This window comes from Fusarium oxysporum, chromosome 3 (genome assembly GCF_000149955.1).
Source record: "Fusarium oxysporum f. sp. lycopersici 4287 chromosome 3, whole genome shotgun sequence".
NCBI lineage: Eukaryota > Fungi > Ascomycota > Sordariomycetes > Hypocreales > Nectriaceae > Fusarium > Fusarium oxysporum.
In genome coordinates this window covers 1,533,756-1,552,224 of record NC_030988.1, presented here as the reverse complement: position 1 = coordinate 1,552,224, position 18,469 = coordinate 1,533,756, and the positions used below count along the sequence as shown (strand labels likewise).

The 18,469-nt window shown below is 49.0% G+C and overlaps 6 protein-coding genes across 12 annotated transcripts; 4 read left to right on the top strand and 2 right to left on the bottom strand.

The window, feature by feature from the left end:
- Window positions 1-1,832: 1,832 nt before the first annotated feature.
- On the top strand, window positions 1,833-3,249 carry FOXG_16081 (uncharacterized protein; the record flags this gene model as incomplete). Its single annotated transcript, XM_018396166.1, has 3 exons — window positions 1,833-2,083; window positions 2,141-2,434; window positions 2,487-3,249. 3 exons carry the CDS (start codon window positions 1,833-1,835, stop codon window positions 3,247-3,249), a joined length of 1,308 nt encoding a protein of 435 aa, XP_018256617.1.
- A 2,230-nt stretch (window positions 3,250-5,479) lies between these two features.
- On the top strand, window positions 5,480-7,696 carry FOXG_16080 (uncharacterized protein; the record flags this gene model as incomplete). Its single annotated transcript, XM_018396165.1, has 2 exons — window positions 5,480-5,579; window positions 5,627-7,696. 2 exons carry the CDS (start codon window positions 5,480-5,482, stop codon window positions 7,207-7,209), a joined length of 1,683 nt encoding a protein of 560 aa, XP_018256616.1. The 3' UTR covers window positions 7,210-7,696.
- On the bottom strand, window positions 6,728-8,532 carry FOXG_22292 (uncharacterized protein). The gene has a single exon (XM_018402683.1). The coding sequence runs from the start codon at window positions 8,301-8,303 to the stop codon at window positions 7,824-7,826; it is 480 nt and encodes a 159-aa protein (XP_018256615.1). The 5' UTR covers window positions 8,304-8,532; the 3' UTR covers window positions 6,728-7,823.
- Window positions 8,533-8,695: 163 nt separating this feature from the next.
- Window positions 8,696-10,043, top strand: FOXG_16079 (uncharacterized protein; the record flags this gene model as incomplete). The annotated part of the gene is made up of 5 exons (XM_018396164.1): window positions 8,696-8,885; window positions 8,936-8,985; window positions 9,062-9,169; window positions 9,222-9,610; window positions 9,665-10,043. 5 exons carry the CDS (start codon window positions 8,696-8,698, stop codon window positions 10,041-10,043), a joined length of 1,116 nt encoding a protein of 371 aa, XP_018256614.1.
- Window positions 10,044-11,557: 1,514 nt separating this feature from the next.
- Window positions 11,558-14,402, bottom strand: FOXG_16078 (uncharacterized protein). 7 transcript variants are annotated; one of them, XM_018396163.1, is made up of 5 exons: window positions 14,290-14,402; window positions 13,713-14,233; window positions 13,533-13,663; window positions 12,939-13,477; window positions 11,571-12,888 (listed from the first exon to the last, which is right to left on the bottom strand). In XM_018396163.1, the coding sequence occupies exons 3-5, from the start codon at window positions 13,569-13,571 to the stop codon at window positions 11,679-11,681; spliced, it is 1,788 nt and encodes a 595-aa protein (XP_018256613.1). In that variant the 5' UTR covers window positions 13,572-13,663; window positions 13,713-14,233; window positions 14,290-14,402; the 3' UTR covers window positions 11,571-11,678. The 7 variants fall into 7 exon arrangements, with proteins under 7 accessions (XP_018256611.1, XP_018256608.1, XP_018256610.1 ...); XM_018396157.1 differs by having other exon boundaries at window positions 11,579-12,888; window positions 12,939-13,482; window positions 14,290-14,397; XM_018396161.1 differs by having other exon boundaries at window positions 11,558-12,888; window positions 13,533-14,233.
- Window positions 14,403-16,009: 1,607 nt separating this feature from the next.
- Window positions 16,010-18,205, top strand: FOXG_22291 (uncharacterized protein; the record flags this gene model as incomplete). The annotated part of the gene is made up of 2 exons (XM_018402682.1): window positions 16,010-17,355; window positions 17,408-18,205. Exons 1-2 carry the CDS (start codon window positions 16,177-16,179, stop codon window positions 18,203-18,205), a joined length of 1,977 nt encoding a protein of 658 aa, XP_018256606.1. The 5' UTR covers window positions 16,010-16,176.
- Window positions 18,206-18,469: the final 264 nt, after the last annotated feature.

The window sequence follows — 18,469 nt, the reverse complement described above, 5'->3', positions numbered from 1 at the left end:
CGGCCCCCGGGACGAAAAATATACATAACATAAGAACATGACTATTTTCCTCCACACCCGCTGTTAGCGCTTCGCTAGGGTCAAGAATTTTGGGCGCCAAAATGGTGGGAAGTGTAGTAGTGGTGTTAACAGGGCTCTAACAGTTCTAGGAGGAATATATGACATGTGTCCCCTATGGCAGCCCAGTGTTATCACATCCTCGGAACCGTGGGTGCTATTGTCGAGCATGAAGCACCACACGGGATGAGCCATCATCTCAATCAGCTGGGTATAGAAGCGTTTTCGTCGCATCGGCGTATCGTTCGTTAACGAATGCCTGCGTGAGGGGGTACTGATCGGTCGCGTCTTGATGCCGTTCGAGGACGATTCGGGAGACTGAGCGCGATGTAATGGAAGGCCAGCGAAAGAATGATTGTGGTTGCGTGCGCGCGAAAACAAAAGATGGGAGAGGAACGCTCGCTCGCTCGCTTGCTTGTCGATCTCCATTTGGCGAAAGCGGGGACGTGTTTTCCGGCTAAACCTTGTTTCGTAGTCGTCGCCCCCGAAGGGATCAATCAGCCAGGGCAATTCGGCATGCACTTTGGTACTGACAGCTTGAGATCAAACCTTGCAGCAGACCAGTGCACAGAAATAGACGGCATGTATAGGGTAAGGAAATCTGGGACTGTTCATCCTCGATTCGTCATAGCGCAAGTCCACCCCGGCAATTTTGGATGAAGTGGATTGGCCTCCTTTATTTTTAGCAAACTAAGTTTGCAAATGCGGGGAGATCTCGACGTACCAACCAGGTCAGCCCAGTTAGATAGTATTCATGGCCTTTACAACCTGCACCATCTCTATAGTCTTAGCGGATTGTAAAAGTCGGCGCGGCTGTGGGCATGCTTGTTGCGAAATAGATGTGACTCCGCAAATGGAGATGCCCGCGGCTGTGACGGATACCTCTAGTGTTTACCCAGCGAACAATCTCATCTGGGCCAGGATCTGGATGGAGTGGAGCAAAAGGGACTTCTTGCATGTTGAACGACACTACAGTAGTTCATCGATCAACCATGCTCTTTCCGCAGTGGACAATGGGACGCTGTGAAGTGCTGATGGGCGATGGGTAACGCACTCAACCCTGGCCGCCACAACGGTCGAATTCAATCAGAAACGTCGCCACGCTAGCCTAACTTGGATGTGTGTTTGGGCTCTACCTGAGCGGTAGAGCGACCCCTGGGTGTGAAGGCTCGTCTCGACAGGGAACACACGCCTCACTTATATGCTAACGGTTCCCAACCGCGTCAATACTTTAACTCAGCTGCCCACCGCCATACAGGTTTCAATACGGGAGGACCTCTACTACTATACCACATGGCTGATAGACACTAAGACGCCGACATCACAAGTGATCTACTCTCTGAAGATTTGACGTAGCAAGCTTATTGCTTCATCTCGATCTCACAAACACAGTTGACGTCTCTGGAATCAACTCAACTATCTAAACCGTGGAAGAAGACATAAAGATTCGCGGCCCCTGATACACAACGAGTTCAAGTAGTGCCAGGCTTCTCGAAACCGCTGCAGCCTACACATCTTCAACCGAAAAACCAGCAAAAGTCGCCGAGCTGGCCCATCTCAAGAGCGAATCTCCGCTCTGCCTCTTGCGGGCATAGTTACCGCCATCCATCGTGGGTGGTCAGGCTGTCGAGGTGGATTTTGCCGCTCTTCTGAAGGCATCTGGATCTTATGAGCCTTTTGTCTCGCCGCCTCACCAGACCCGGCGTGTTCCAGCTCTCACTTATCAGCAATTCTCCCTCAAGGCATCGCCAGGTCTACGGGTCGCTTCAACACAGATGTCGGGCAGACGTGGTATGCCTCCTCATGCTGCAGATCAGCCACCCGTGAAGAAGCGCGGCAAGTGGTCACGGGAGGAAAATGCGCTTATCATCAAGCTTCGACGATGTAATACCACATGGGATAATATCTCAAACCATCTGCCTGGCCGGAGTGCTACCGGCTGCCGCCAACATTACCAAGCGCACCTCGAAGGACGAAGTGAATGTGACGAAGAGCTCAAGAACAAACCCGCTAGACTCTACGAGAGGTAAGGAGGCAGTATGCTTGAGCCAAACTTCTAGGATACGCACTAACAAGACTGTAGGTCCAAATCAGAGATGCGGGCCGAAGTTGCTGAAGTGATGGCAGTCCCAAGGCCAACAGCGGAGGCTATGCAGTGGCAGCTCGGTGAAGCAGATATGGCCCGACGTACAGGCGCCATCCCTTCCTCTCTGGCTGCAGTTAATGTTGATAGGAACTACAATTTTCTAAGTTCACCCTTACCGAGGGAACTTAACTCGCAGCACTCTTCACTACAAAATGATGGCTTCCCGTGCGTCGTTGCGGTTCAACACCCAAGCTTTTGCGATAAATCGTTCCCCGACTTATCGGAGCACAAGTAGGTAGTGCTGATAACACCTCATCATAGTAAATTCACTAACATATCCAAGTGTGCACCTTAACCGTTGCCATTCACCTATGGACTGGTGCAAAGACTGTCTGCAAAAGGTCTGTTGCGACTTAAGAGAAGAGGCTGTAGCCAAGGCAATGGCCATTCACGAGAAAAGCTGCACGAAAAACCCCACGGAGAAGAACAAGCTCCGTTGGCAAAAACACTACATTATTGACGACGGGGTGTGGATGGATTTTAAGCGGAAAAAATGGAAAGACATTGATGTTCCTAAGAAATTTGATCAAGATGGTCACCGGGAACCTGTTCCTCAGAGGAGGTGGAGACAGATTAGCGAATTGATCTTTCCCAGCAGGCCTACAGACACGCTACCATCGGCTACCTGCCAAAAGTCAATTCTTTTACCGCACCCTTTGCCTGCGATCCCTGATCCCGCCGAAGTTCAGTATCCTCGTGGCAAAGAAAAACAGCGGAATGGCTTACGCCAAAAATCGCTGATCTGCCCCCCACGTCCTTCCGCTGTTTTTCCTGACCCCTCAGAGTATGCACCAGGGCCACGTTTAGCTCCAACCCAATACCAACTGCCACCTCGTACGCTTCCTGGGGTTGCTGAACTCACCAGTGGCGTCAGCCCCTATATCAAGTCTGCTGCAGTACCTAACATAGGCCCTATAACTGGGGCCAGCCAAGGTTCTACGTATTCAAGCTTCGCGAGTTACTCGTTTGCATGGGCCGGGTCTAAACGAAGAGCTCCCTCAGAGCAATGCCACCACAAAGCAAACCAGCGGCGCCGAATCACATAGCTTACACCTCCCTAGGTAATTATATCTGATACGGACTTCGGAATCCTCTTGGATGGTTTTGGGTCCTGATCTTGCTGTTAATCTTGGTGACAAGAAAATCTTGTTACTTCTGTTGTTCTTCTCTGTTTCTTTCTTTTTATCTTGCCCTAATCTATCATGAAGGCCATACTCAGCGGCCGTAATTACTATCTCCTACGAGTCTCATTTGGAGAGTTAAAGAATATCGAAATACATAACGTTAAAAACCTATGTTCACTAGACAAAGTGGTCAAGTTATCGGGTGCTGGAATGGCCGAAACACAATCGACTGATGAGCTCCGTTGTAGCAGACAATCGTGTACACGCATTAGACTTTGCGATGCCTATCTAAAAATTCGGGTGGAGTGACTATTCAGGTATGTGCAAGCTATGTATAATGTATTGTTAATTGATTGCTTGATGTCTGTATCAAATCTCGAGAAAGTGTTTGCTTCCATCCAGCCAACTCGATGTAGGAACCAATATGGCTTGAACAGTGGCTTGGCTGACCCCCGCACAAGAGTTGGTGTGGCGAATATGGGTCTTGCGCCTTCATTTGAAACGCCTGCGGACCGTGGTGCACAGAAGATCTTTACAAAGTGGAGGGCAATCTTGTGGTATCTCATTGCGGGTGCCTGATCAACCACCGCTCCTACCCGCCAGGGAACGGAAATAAGGCTGATGCGCTGGATGCTAGCGTCCCGGGGAAAGCATGGTTCTAGCCCCCAACATGAGCAGATCCCTCGTAACCGACCATGCGCCGGGTATGACAGTACCCCCACTATCTTATCCAGCTCTGCTTGCCGTGACAGGGATTCATGGCGTGTGTCGCCCCCATCGAGAAACCGAGATGCTGACCGAGACTAGCGTGTGGGACTGTTAAGCATTGTTGGCCGTTTCGAGTTACATACACAGTGCCTTTCATGAGGTAATTTAAACAGCAATTACTAGTACTTCCTCATATGGGCCCTTGACAGATCTCACTAGCCAAAATCGTGATTGCGATCCGTAACGATGAACAAACCGGATTTTATCCATGAGAGACACATGGACAAGACTCACCAACTTTGCTGTTGGCCATTTCATCAACTTAGCAGGCTCGTAGACGCTACTGCGTCGAGTAGAAGGCATGGATCGAGCCACCACAGGAGTTTCACAGCTCACCATCATCTCGGGATCAATTTTTCTGTTGGAGCCAGCATGACTCCCGCTGTCGTTTGAAAGGAACCACGTAGTCATTTTCTTCGACGTTTTCAAGTTGTTAGTTGAAGCTGCATCTCGTTGGGCCGACTCATTCATGTCTCTATGCTGCAATTGACTTCAGAACTGACAGTTGGTGTTCCAAACTTGGCCACTGTGCTGAGAAGGATGCTCCAGATGTCCAGTACACTCAAACGATCATTGGATGATTGATATGAATTGACGTGAATTGATCCCTGACCAACTGAAAAAACGTGTATTGTAGAAGGTCTTGTGTTGAGCGCACACGCCCCTCCAATAGGAACCCCCAAAAATAAGACACGGGACGTGGGGATGGGCCTGCTGATATGGCCCCTCTATGACTGTTGATGCTACTCGCGAAGCGGCAACGGCGCCTGGAAAGGGGATAGAATGGCGAACCGATAGACATAGGAATTGCTAAAGCACCCTAAATACCGTATTTGACGCAGAGTACCTGTGTCAAGTCTCCATACCTGACAGCGTCGCGGCTTGTTGGTTTCGTTGCCCCGTGATAGTCTAGCCAATCAATCTTGCTGTCGCCCGCATGAAGGAACAGCTCATGCAGGGTGGTGCGCAAAGATATCAAAGCTCGTTCCCGCGCTCGCTAAAGCTATTGAGATGGTGTCATGTTGACGGGGAAGCCTATCCGGTAGGTCAATATGGAGCTAGAAACTAGCCCTCTTCTGGCTTCTCCCACCAAGAGACATGATTGAGCAATTGAGGATGCATTGACTTGCAAGGGGCAACATCTAACATCTTTTTTTTTTGCTTCTGGTGGTTTACACCCACGTGTCTCGGTATGGCATGTTTGGCTTATATAGTGGGAGTACCCAGCATACCAGCATGTTTAGCTGTTGTGTCAGTCATCATTGCTACATTATTTTGTTCCTAATTTTTGAACCTGTCTTGTTCCCGACGCTCCTTTTGTAGACGACTGCACATTCTACGACTACACTATTATCAACAAAACACTATTTAATTCTCATTTACAATGCCCTTCGGTCTAGATACTCACTTCTTGACCGTGGATGCGAATGCCATCTACAAGGTCAACACTGGCGATCTCACTAACCTGTATAGCATGTTGACTGGTAAGTTGATCTTATATACGTTAACTTCTCATGTGCTAATATGCCAGTCTTCTCTCGATGTGGAGACTCTATTGAACATGGACGAAGACTAGAGAATTTCAGCTGGCGAAGTTGGCCAATCCTGAAAAAAGAGACCTTTGTTGTCTACAACGAGGAAACGACGGCTCCTACCCCTGAGACTCTTCCGCAGAACATTTCTTCCGGGTCGAGTATATCTGATCTGCCTCAACTATCTGACAGTGTTGCGTCTCTCGTAGACGAAGAGGCCCTCGATTTTACTTCAGTATCAGCACCACTTGAGGTCGCCCGCCCTCGTGTACGACGTACAGACTCTTACGCAAGTACCGGAAGCAAGCGTGGATGCCACATCAGCTCTGGTAACTTTAGGGAGATGATTGTTTCTATCGTCGAGGACAACGGTCTTCTGTCGGCTCCTCCTCCTGTTGCTCCTATTACCAAGGAGTCCTTGACAGTTCTTCCTGCTTGCGAGCGATCTGGTTCCGACTCTCAATCACCTGTGAAGTCTACTGCAGCTTCAGAGGGCTCACCAAAGCCTTCCCCTCAAAGCCCTCCCCTCACTACTTTTGTGCGCGGCTTCCATCCTCGTCGAGTTTCTATCTCTAGAACTACTGGCGCTGCTCAATCATCAGACGCGATTCCCGAGCCCAAGTCGTCGCTTGCTGCCAAGGTGGCGCAATCGAAGAAGCCCACCCGCTTTGCGCTTGGTGGCTCATGTTCGTCTAGTGAGCAGGACCAAAGCTTCGGCAACAGCAAGTCCTCCATCCCCATCATCAAGAAGCCCGTGTGTCAGATCGGCGACTCGTCTGAAGAGGACGGCTCCATGAAGAGTGCCATGGCTTCATCTCGACCTAACCCGCTCCTCTCTGCACGCAAGAAGCAGGCTTCGTTCAGTAACAACGTCATGACACGAACAATCGATGATGAAGCTGCTGTAGACTCGGATACTGACGACTACATCGACGAGAGTGCCATTGATGACGATGACGACTCTTCAGACTGGGAGGACGCAATGGGGGAGAGCGGCAAATCCAGCATGGACCACAAGTTCTTCCAGCGAGTGGACTCTAAGCCCAACTTGACCTCGCGACGATCGCTTATTACTCTCATGTTTGCTGAGAATGATCGCGCCCGCAATCTTGGTAACCACGCTTCCCACTCGACATCGGCCATTCTCCGATCTCGTACGGCCCATGGCCTGTCGCTCGGTGCTTCACGTCATGATTCTGACGCGGCTCCCCTGATGATGAAGGGTAAGCGTCTTCCAGGTCTCAAGCCTATTCATGTACCAAGGCCTAACGCTCAGACCATCATGACCGGCCCCCAACACATCCAGCCTCAAGCTGCGCTGTCACCTCGCACCACTCGTCGCAACATGTTGGGGACTGAGTTAACCGAGTCTCTTCGACGTCACCTCCTCTGGGAACGACAGGTGAAGTCGTCGACAGCCAATGCCGTCCTCAAGCGACGACATACATCACACGGCGTGGCCGACCTGAAGCAGTATCCAGAGAAGTCTTGCATGAAGAAGAGCGAGGATGTAAACGCGAGCAGCTGGAACCGATACTTTTCCAAGGAGGCTACCGATGGATACCACTCCAAGGGCTGGTGAATTGTTCTCATTCTACCTACAACGCGACATGTGATATAGGAATGTATGACAGTATTCATGGTTACCATCAAGTCGAGACTGGAGCTCGAGATATCACAGGCAATGATTGTTGACACGAAATCCGCTCATGTTCTGATTGCGCCGGCAAATTACTGGTATTATTCTATAGCAAGATTTCGCAGCTTCGAAGCCTAATGCACAAAGGACTGAAGTGCACCAAATGGTGAGCATGCTGCGGCAGTACAGGTAGTCCACTATAGAAAATAGAGGACGGCTCACATCAGGGACGGGAGAAGGACAAGGCAAATCATGGGAATCGCGGTAATTGACGACATTGGAGAGAACCCTCACCATGAAGCCAAATTCTCTGCCAGTGTCATTCGTTACCGGGAAGTACATCGGTAGGAGACACGAATGCATCTTAAGAAAAGTTCGGAACTCGTCCTCCTTGATTACCATCATTAGTGCACATTATTCTCACTCAACTCTCCCGGCCATCAGATGCCACTATCGGCCGCCAACCGTTTCTTAGGTTGTACACACTGCTCAAGACTTGTAGCTGAGCTTCCAGATCGGACGGGGTCGCGGGGATGATATCACCAAAACGGGGACACCTAGGTGAACGCTGGTGTCGGCGAGCAAAAGACACAGCCATATAGTTGAAGGTTTAATGTTGGCATCAGGTACATAAAATAGAACTCGCTGCTGCTATTCCTCAGCCTGTCCTGTCTCGTTGCTCCGCTGCTGGAACTCTTGCTTTGATATATAGCGTAATTATGGACGGAAAAGAAAAGAGTGACGGAAACTCGTATTCTGGTTGTCGAGTGGATGATTATAGACGGTGATTGGAGTGCCAGAGAAACATAGTGCTCAAGGGACAAATCTCCATTTAGGAGTTCGTAACACAAAATTATCCAACCAATATTCACAACACGCCACAAGCGACAGCTTGAAAGATGCTGCCGATCGTCGGTGCCAGTATCGGAGAAGCCCGGCTTTTGGCGGTTCGGACCCATACCTTCACTCTCTGGCCTAAGCCATCCGCAAAGGGAGCAAAAAAACGAAGGGGAGAGCTCCTTTGATGGGTTGGTCATACCTTTGATAACAGCCCCTCACCTTGCTCGTTCCTACAGTGGACTCGAGGCACAAGTGCGATCGACGAGAGCGCAACTCAAGCATTACTACCCTTGAATCTCTCAGCGCCCCTGGCTGCCCCATCTGATCCTCCTTTCCCCGGCAGACCTGGCCATCCTTGCCGGGATCGGTACCCTCTTTCATGTCTTACTGGTTCTGCTTTACTTTTTTCTAGACCCTTGTCAGTGTGGATGTGACGAATAATACACTTTCACAACGTTTGCGGTAAAGGTTTAATATAAGGACCATCCCAGCTGAAGGCCGACAGCGATGCTATAAAGATACCGTTCTTTCTCTCCGTGGCAATATATGACCGAGGATATAATGCCCGTTTCAATGCAAATCTGTTATCATGCCTATAACACAGAAAGAACTCAAACAGCTGCTAGCAGCTCCTGCTCTTGAGGCACCGAATGGAGTTACGCCGGAGTTTGAAAACCCCCCGAACGGTAATATCCTTGCGTATAGGATCACAACTTTCTGCATGGTGCTTACAACCCTCTGTGTCATTATTCGACTGTATGGCAGATGGTTGCTGGAGCGTAAGCTTGGTGGTATCCAGGAAGGCAAGTGACTAACCTTGGGTGCCTAGCACGAGAGCTAACAACAATACCGTCTCCAGCCTTTATGATCTGTGCCTATGTGCGTTCCCCTCGACCCTCTTCGCTCGATTTACTACCGCGCGATCATAATCAATGAACTAACGAACGGACGTTAGGGAGCTTTTTGTGGTGCTATCTTTGCTGCATACGCATTCATAAACAGTCCTGGCTCCTACGTGCATACATGGAATCTACGAAGGAGTGATCTCGTCGAGCCCTTTCGAGTAAGTCGCATACCTCTCCAACGTTCTTCGAATAGCGGCCCACACGCTTCAGCTTATCCTCGTCTACAGATGCTGCTATTCCGCCGCTCTTCCATGCATCAAGTCCGCCATTCTGGTCGACTGGTGTCAAGTCTTTGCAACTCAAAGAGATAGAAAAAATGTCTTCTGGGTGGTAAGCATAGCTCTCATTGTCCTCCAGTGTGCCTGGGGAGTTATCTATATCGTACTTCTCAACCTACAATGCAACCCTCACCATGGCATATGGGAATTTTGGGTGTGTGAAGAGCGTTACAAACTTTCCGATATCATGCTGGCATCACCGATCATCCAACTAGTCACCGATGTCATCATAGCAATGCTCCCTCAGACAAAAATTTGGGGTTTGCAGATGAGCTGGCAGCGAAGAACTATTGTAGCTATCTTTTTCGGTGTCAGTGCCATGTAAGCCCCCTTCAACCTCGCGAGTCACGATCATAGATGCTGACTCCCATCCAGTGCCTGTATCGCCGCAAGCTTTGTTTTGTACTACACTGTCACCTTTACCAAGGAAGAAGACACCATGTGGAATATTGGACCTTTGCGATCCTGGTCCGATTTGGAGATGACATGCGGTTTTTTCATTCTCTCAGCGACCCGCATCCGTAAAATGGTTGCCAAAAGCAGGCTTTTTGTAACAGTTAAAAACTTTCTCGACATGACTATCAAATCTCGAGACCCTCCGAATGAGAACTTCGGTCCTCAATTCGTTTTTAACCCACACGACAAACTTAATCAGACCTCAGACAACTCCTCCCAGCTCCATAAACATGGTGTTTCAATGGACAACCTAACTTCGGGCTCACAGGAGCAACTGCGGCCAGGAGAGCAGGTATGAGTGGCTATGCCGTGTTTCTTGTGGCACAAAAAACTACCCGAAGTAATGGTCCAGCATTGGCTCGAGATATGGTATCTTATGATTACCTCGATGAGGCTCTTAGCATATGAAGAGCCAAGTATTGGCTTCTTTTCCTTCCGTTTGTTCTCCTTTCTTGTCTTGTATCACTTTTATTACTTTTCATTTGTTATATTTACACAGAAAGTGCTTCCTCCTGTTGTACTCTCCTAGCCAAAAGTCTCCTTCCATGTTTATACTGTCACGCCACTCCTACATAGCCCCTCATTAATTAATTATTAATGCAATATAGTGGTATATTGCAGCAATATTCTTCAATACCACCCTTTTTTGTTGTGAATGCGATTTCCCTGTCTGAAGAGAGTTCACCGCATATTGATGCGCTAAAGAGACGGCAATCGGATATCTCTGTGGTGATTTGTAAGGGTGTGGAAAGGCGGGATATCGTGTCGATGTCGCGAAGTGGTTGAGGGATGCATCAGAGTGAATCGAATTAGAGTCGCATGAGTGGTGGTACCTTGCACCTGCCGTAAAGCTAATACATCCCTTCCGCCAAGCCTTGCAGGGGTGGTACCCCGCTAAGCCAGCCCGCCTCGAGAAGCCGGGGGCTAGAACATAATTAGACTACTAGCCTGCCGTAATCGTAGCGCAGGTGCTTTATACAGTGTTGCACTTGAGTGGCGGTTCCCGAGCTAGGAATGCCAAGACGCACTAACGGCGCAAGGATCACACGCAGCACAGCTCATCTTCTTTTCGTGGCGTTCCCCGAACTAGGAACGCCAAGACGCGCCACCAGCACAACACATGATGAATCTATTTCAATGGATGGTATCAAATCAAGTTGTATGAATTACTACGCCAAGAACGTCAGCCATTGACCAGGATGCACCGGCCTTTGCAGGCACACTCTGAAGCTTTAGGAAAACCGACAACCCTCTGGAAGCTTCGACGTCGACAGCTCCTTAGTAACCTTCAGCCGGCTAACTAGGGTGCGGTAAGAACGTTTGGAAGTTGCTCTGTCCCGAGAGTTACCCTGAAAGCGATTCACGCGCCTTTGAAACGTACCTTGATAAGAAAAAACGCCTTCTGTTTTATGCGCACCATATCACAGTTACCTCACCAGCTATGATACAGCGATATGTGGCCTTGGGCGGGTCGAGTCCTGCTGATGAATGCAAATAAGGTCAACTTAGCCATACGTTTCTGGCCCTCTACTTATTCTTAAAGTGGTTATTACATATGTATCGTGTTGATACAATCTAAATATATGCTAAAGTGATACTCAACCGTTGGCTTCATTTGCGTACGGAAACGTCTAAACTAGTCACTGTATCGATATTTTTGGGTCAGACCAGCTCGAAGGTATTGGAGTGAACCGCCGGCTAGTAATAACATACTTAGATCAGTGTCTCTGAGCCGTCCGCCTGAAGAACGCAGAATCCAAGTTTTCACTTGAGGGTCAGGAATTGCTAAACAGCTTTTCAAGACCTATTACGAGAATAGTGAGCATGCTAATATCCCTCAATACGTTAGCTTTAGAAAGTATATTCAAGACTACAGCAAAGCTACCATTAACCGCACAAGAGACATGCTATGGATCTATGTACATTCTGAAACTCATTGCTTCAGATATTGTTCCCATACATCAAGCCCAGGAATCCAATGAGTAGCCTCAGAGTGTTTTGAAACTTGTTCAAGGACATTAATGTTATCCGCACTTCTAGCGGCAAGCTCTGGTTGGCGTAATTGCTCAAGTACTTTCTGTTGAGACAGATGGAGGACCTTAGCGGCATGGCCACTCGTGGGTGGAATCTTGTTGACCGTTTCTATCGCTTTCACCCATCCTTCCAGTGCCCGATCCCACTGACGCTGCAAATGTGCTAACTTCGCCGTCGAGATATGAAATCGGAGTGCAGTTTCTTTCGAGAGGCCGACAAGTTTATCGCTTGATTCATCGCCCGCAGGTTCGCCCGTAACGTTTCGTGTTCGCCCAGCCGCAGCATTGCACTCTTTTCGCGCGTCCAAGAGGCAGTTCTCAGCTTCGTACCACTCGTTTTGAAACATGAAACATTCGGCAAGAATGACGAGGGAGATGGCATGGAAATCCAAGGAATATTGACGATTTCTCAGCACTAATTCTGCTTGCTTCTTCGCCTCTTCATATTTTTTCAAGCAGAACATCGTATCGGCCATCTGGAGGGCAACGGCCCCTGACATCTCGCCCCAAGAGAGCTGAGGATGCCTTGACATCGTTTCATACACCGTCTCGAGGCATTTTTGAGACTCTTCAAGTTGGCCTTGGAAGCGAAGTATTTTTCCCCTGAATAGATTCAGCTCGCAGCAAACTACGACTTCCATAAGCGAAAGAGGTTGCAATGGTTGCCACTGATTGAGCATCTCTATCGCCCGGGAGAGTTGCTCTTCTTGGAAGTAGTGTAATGCATCTTGGTGCCTGTCACGGCCCATCAATGCATTCTCTCTTCTATTCGAGGGATTAAGTAGTTGAGAATGCGTAATCCGTTGTGCTGATGGTCTCAACTCGTGAGCATCGGTCTGGGGGAGTTTGCGGTCCAGCAAAGACTGCCTGTGTCTTAGGGAAATGCGCAGATATGGGTCTGTATTTGGTATAGAGGCAATTAGACCTTCCGCTTCCTGTATCGAAAACTCCTTCCAGGTCCGCCCAGGGTAGAAGGACGACTCGAGAAGGCCATTTGCGACCGCAGGCCTCAAATCTGAGGGAATTCGACCGTAGCCATCTTCGATTTTGATAGAGCTGAGGGTATGCTGAATGTGTTTCTTCAGCATAACCTTGTTCAGCCGCGGGTTCCTGTGCAAAATATTAGGATAAACATGAGTCCCTTCAGAATTAGCACTCACCCATCATTAACATTCTTCATGGGTATAGCACTAAATACTAGTCGAAGGGCCTCTAGCCTCCAGCGACGGCAAAGTTCAGGTTCCAAGGAGTTCACTCTTTCCACTCTGTGGTAGGGAGTAACAATCCAAGAGTCTTCGACACTATGAGGACTAACCAAACCTTGTTGCGTAAGTTCCTGAAGTGCAGAACACAATGACAGCTCGTTCCTCAACAGCATCTTGAGTTCAATGTTGATGCTCGACTCTAGAAACATACGTGATCCGTCACTAGCCCAACAATATGTCCCTCCAGCCCCAGAATGGAGCAAGGCAGTTGGGATTTCCGCGTCTGCGAGGAAACAGAGCAAAGTATACAGTGAATCAAGGTCCCTTTGCCGTATTCGAGACGGTGCTGTGCCAAAATTTGTAAAGTTTTCAGAAGGGGGGGTTAGTAAGGTGTTTGCGTGCTGTGATGAAACAGGAGCACCTTCAACTGCCTTCTCGTATTCCCCCATGATTGGAGGGCTATTGCCATTGTTGGGCAGTGCGCGAACAGAGATCTGTGCTGCATAATGAGTTAACCATAGTCATCCAGGCTTCAAGGCTCGAACTCACTAGGGTAATCCAAGATATTGCAAAGACTTGTCCTTGCATATTCCGAGGCGCCTGTTGCCGCTAACACCACATTTGAATCCCATAATTCTTTCAATACTCCCGGAACTTTTGCTTGCACGGAACCTTCCAATCTGACGCGGGATGAGAAGCAATTTTTAGCTACAGGTCGAGTATACTGACTTGGATCGGGATGAGGAGAGGGCATAGAGAAGCCCAAGCGAAACACGTTTGACTTCGGGAAAGAGCGATTCAGCATGATTGAAGATCGTCAACCACCTCTCTCCAATATATATTCCCTTCCGTAGCGAGTCTGTAACGTGTCGGGGATATCCGTACAACTTAGCCACGTCCGATACAAGCGTTCCTGACTCTTTGCCTGCGGAAACCTTGATGATGGCTAATGCGACCTGATGGAGCAGCTTTTTTCTATACCAATATTCCAGGCGTTGTTCGAATTCTTTAGTTTTTCGCTCAACACGATACAGTTGGCATTTGCGTTCTTCAGGACATAAGGTTTTAAAGAACTCTGATAGCTGCTTAATACCGACCTCCTCTGTGATGGAAGGAATAACCGCCTGGCCGAGCTCGTCTTCAACTGGTGTGTGGAAAGGACTTGTCGCGTTGTGTTGGTTTGATGAAGAGTAACAAGTCTGGACGAAGAGATGCGGCGCCTTCCGATACGTTTGCTGTAGGAGATGGAGCTACTCAATATTAGCGATACAGAACCGGACGATTTTCTGCCCAATACTGTGCTCACATCTGAGTAAGTGAGAATATCAAAGCGTTCCTGTAGAAGCTTTTCGTGGAGAAGCATGCTGAAGTTAGGGCGAAAGTATGCGTGATTTAATCGCCCTCCAAGTTGGGCCGGCACGTTTTTCCGTACTCCAGCTCCATCATTTTCTCCCCTGGTTTTACTACGTAATCTGGCCAAGCGCGCAGAGCCGGAAGCGGCACGGGATTTATCCGTACAAAGTACCGCGAAACCTCCTGACTTACGTCATATTATTATTCAATCTTACTTACTTACCCCCCTTCGATAGTGTCTGTCTCCTGCCTGATTGTTATTGTAGATGGAGTTAACCGTGAGTGTGTTGTTACTCTATTCCAGAATGCTCCCTGTTGAACTTGAATCGCACGTGGATCACGACACATGATGCTTCATCGCGGGATGAGAGTTGAGGTAAAGAGCGCCATAGGCAGGGTCTCGTAACCGAGGGAGGTTAGCCGTGCGTAGATTGTAGTCTACATCACCAACGCACTAAGACGTAATTGCACTAGATTGCAGCCATGGTCTTGCCACAGGGCCAACCTCCAGCAGCCCCGTTTTCTTTTCTTTTGCTCGCTGCAAGTCCAGCCAAATCTGCCGCCCTACCTGCTTATGGGAGTGTAGAGAACATGTTAGATACGCACAAATTCGATGGGGTGAAACGCCTCACGGACAGACTGATCAAAGAATCAAGTCGACAATTAAGTCAACAATCAATAACATCACAACATTCAGCTCCACTTGGATACACTCACCCCATCGTATTCGTGAGCATCTAAGAATTCCCAGCCGCCAATCTAACAGAACATTGCCCCGGTGAACAGTAAGAATGCACCAACATATGGCCCGTGCTTCATGCCCACCATTGATGGATCGGCTTCTCCCTGACAAACCGCCAAGCAATCTACATATTACCAACCTCCATGATGAATGTCCACGACAGGGTGTGGATCCAGCCATTGGGTTTGATTTGACGATGTCCGGTGTCGAGACGGCATTCATTCTCATCAGAACTGGCTGTGCTTCTTCAACCTACATACAGACGTGCATGCGTTTGTTTATCTGGTTGGTTGACATGTATGATAAGCTTGATGTTAACCTCCCTCAGGTCGCATTGGGTACGGTTCATAACAGCCGAACTTCAACCGCTAACATCAACCAATCCTTATTACATGGCCGCTAACATGGGTCGCGTTAGCATCAATCAATCACCCTTTACCTGGGAGGGAATACGGGGTAACAAATTCACAGTAGCCTGCAATAATGATGGGATGCTAAGCAAAATTCACTGCAAGTCACTTTCTATCAAATGCCTCATGGCGATTGGCTTGCTCACTTATCGGGAGATACGTTTCTATCTAAGTCAAGTCGATAACCCAGAGTATTTTATCCCGTCAACGGGTCTAACATGTAGCTGGATGTATGTACATGGGGTTAACATGACAAAGCTGACTTGAACACCCTGGATACCACCCACAGTCTTGCCAAGTGCCTCAGTCACTGAACGCAATCAAATCTCAAATCTTGAAGCATGTCAATTTGTTATTCTGCTGTATTAATATTCGTGATGTTGTTGAAGTCCCCTGATGCTAAAAATCGAGGTATGATCCGATGATTGCTGTATTAGGAAGTCTTATCGATAGCCTACTTACCCACGCATAAGGCAACGAGGCTGCGAACCCAGGCTGTAAAAGCTCACATGCGCTGCCCCTGAACAGCAGAACCAATTGCTTCAGCAACTTTCGGCGCTACGTTTCCTTCTCCTCCATCTTCGACATACGCACGCTCCATCGCATGCCTCCTAATAGTCATCCTCCGTGTCACTCTGAGTGACACCGATTAGATCAACCTCAGTCCTCTTCCTCACGTGTTGAGCCAATGCCTGTTACTCCGCCTCCAACAGCCCCCACTTCGGTTCCACCACCGGACCAAACACCAGCACCAACATCGGCCTTAACATCGACTTCAACATCGACCCCAACGCCGGCTCCAACACTGGCTCCCACTCTAACTTGGCCTTCGGCGTCGATGTCGGCCCAGAAGCAGGGCGCAGTTCAACCAGTGCATAATTGGTACACCAACCCCAAGACCAACGATGATCACGCGGCAGTGAGCCATGTCAAGTTCATGAACAAGTATTGGCCGAATGGCCAGGCTGGTTGGGCCAAGCAGCCCTTCATCCAGACTTTCCCACCAAGCAAGCGCATTGTTAGTCAACTTCACAGCATCACGGTCCTCTGCCTCTATTTTGAAATGGACCTGCAGAGTCTATATGAGCTTGATGGTTACATTTACAACGCTGTCAGACTCGGAAGCTCACTCAGGCAAATGAACTGCGGACGGGCTCTTGATTGCATCAAAAAGGCAAAAGGCTTTGAGAGACCAGTGCACAGGTCTATCTTACACGGAAAACAGGATGGCAGATTTGACAACGACATCTGGGGCTTTGACCCTAAGGAAGCCGCCGAAGCCGAGCATTCCGATGACTTACCAACCGTTGACGACATGGCTGCAGAGGTCAACATCAAGAGGCCCCTGAAAAGGCCCTCTATCCCCGGGTCAATCAAGCGACAACGATCCGGGAGTACTACACCTGCCCGAGACTCGAGTGCAGTGGAGTCGATTGATCTTATACAAGAGGACAGTGACCACGATTCGCAGTCCGCCACCTCACATCTCCACCCGATTGAGGACAGAGCCAAACAGAAAATCTCGGACCCCACTGCGTGGCTTTGCGATGAGAGTATCGACCGGAGTGTCAGGCAAATTTTGCTTTACCATAGCCGCTCTAACTTTGCCTGGCGGCATCCGCTTTGGCTCAATGTGCGGGGAGTCAATCACGAGAAGAAAGAGCTTCGCGGTAAATTTCCGAAAGATTCTAGAATAGTCTTTTGTCCGGTCCGCACCGCCTCGCACTGGTCGTTGGTTGTCATCTATCAAGAAAACGGCATATGTGTCAAAGCGGAGCATTACGACGGTATGGCCAGCCCCTCTCGCACCCAGGACATCGAAAAGGCGCTTAAGGAAATGCTGGGAGATATCAAGCTTCTCTTGATTGTAGGTATTGGATGAATCGTGCCCGAATTCGAATGCTGGCTGATCTTTGAAGGATGATTTTAAACAAAGGGATGGGTATAACTGCGGTGTCTTTGTCATCTCCGCCGTCGAACACTTAGTCCTGGGAATACAGATTCCACGAGATTTGGACCTTGCCAAAGAAAGGCAGAAATGGCGGGACAGACTACCTCCTTCTCCCTTTCTCAACCGCGAGACCTCATCATCGCACAAGCTGCCGACCCTGGAGCTCCCGAACCACCAATCCCTAGTGTCTGGAACCCATTCTCTAGAGCCCGCGTCAAGCTCTGACAATCCTTCCCTCGCCAAGGATGAGATTCTAGAGCGGATTCAACAGGTCAAAGACAGCATTCAGGGCAAGCAAAACGCCCTCAGTAAGATGCAAGATCGCGAGACTTTCAGAACGAGATTTGGCTCGAAAATGGCCGACGTCCGTGGATTAGTCGAAGGTGGCGACTTTTGGAACGACAAAGAAGAACAGAAGCAGCTTCTAGACGCCATCGAAGTAGTTCATAAGCTTCAGGAGAGGTTCGAGTCACAAGTCTTCCGTGGCGAGTCGAAGACCCAGGTTGATCAAGATATCAAGGATCTTAAAGCTCAGATAAATGATCTGCATCGGAAACGTGTCGCAATCATCCAGAAGGAGGTTCAAGAGGCCGAGACCAAGGCCCGACATTTGAAGCTCGCTCTACTGGAGGCCAAAAAAGCACAGGAGGAAGCAGGGTTCAAATCCACGACACTCCACGACACATTTGTGAATATGGCGTGGATATGGATGCTGACTAATAACTTCGATGTGGAATGGGTGGAAATGGATCCATTATGGAAATGAATCCATATTGTGGAATTTGTGGAATGGAAACCTACTTTGTCTAACAATGGTAATTAGTGGATCGCATCCATGCCTTGGTGACGTCGATGTTTTTGTCACTCGTCCATTAGAATCCTATCTAGCGACCCGATCAAACCGGCGCGCAACCAACTCCGTAGTGTCTGGCAAAGCCCAATTGTACTGGCATCTAGCCTATTGCGGCTCTTGGTAACCATGCGGCCAGTGGTCGAGAATAGCCTCTCACACTCGGCTGACATTGGTGGC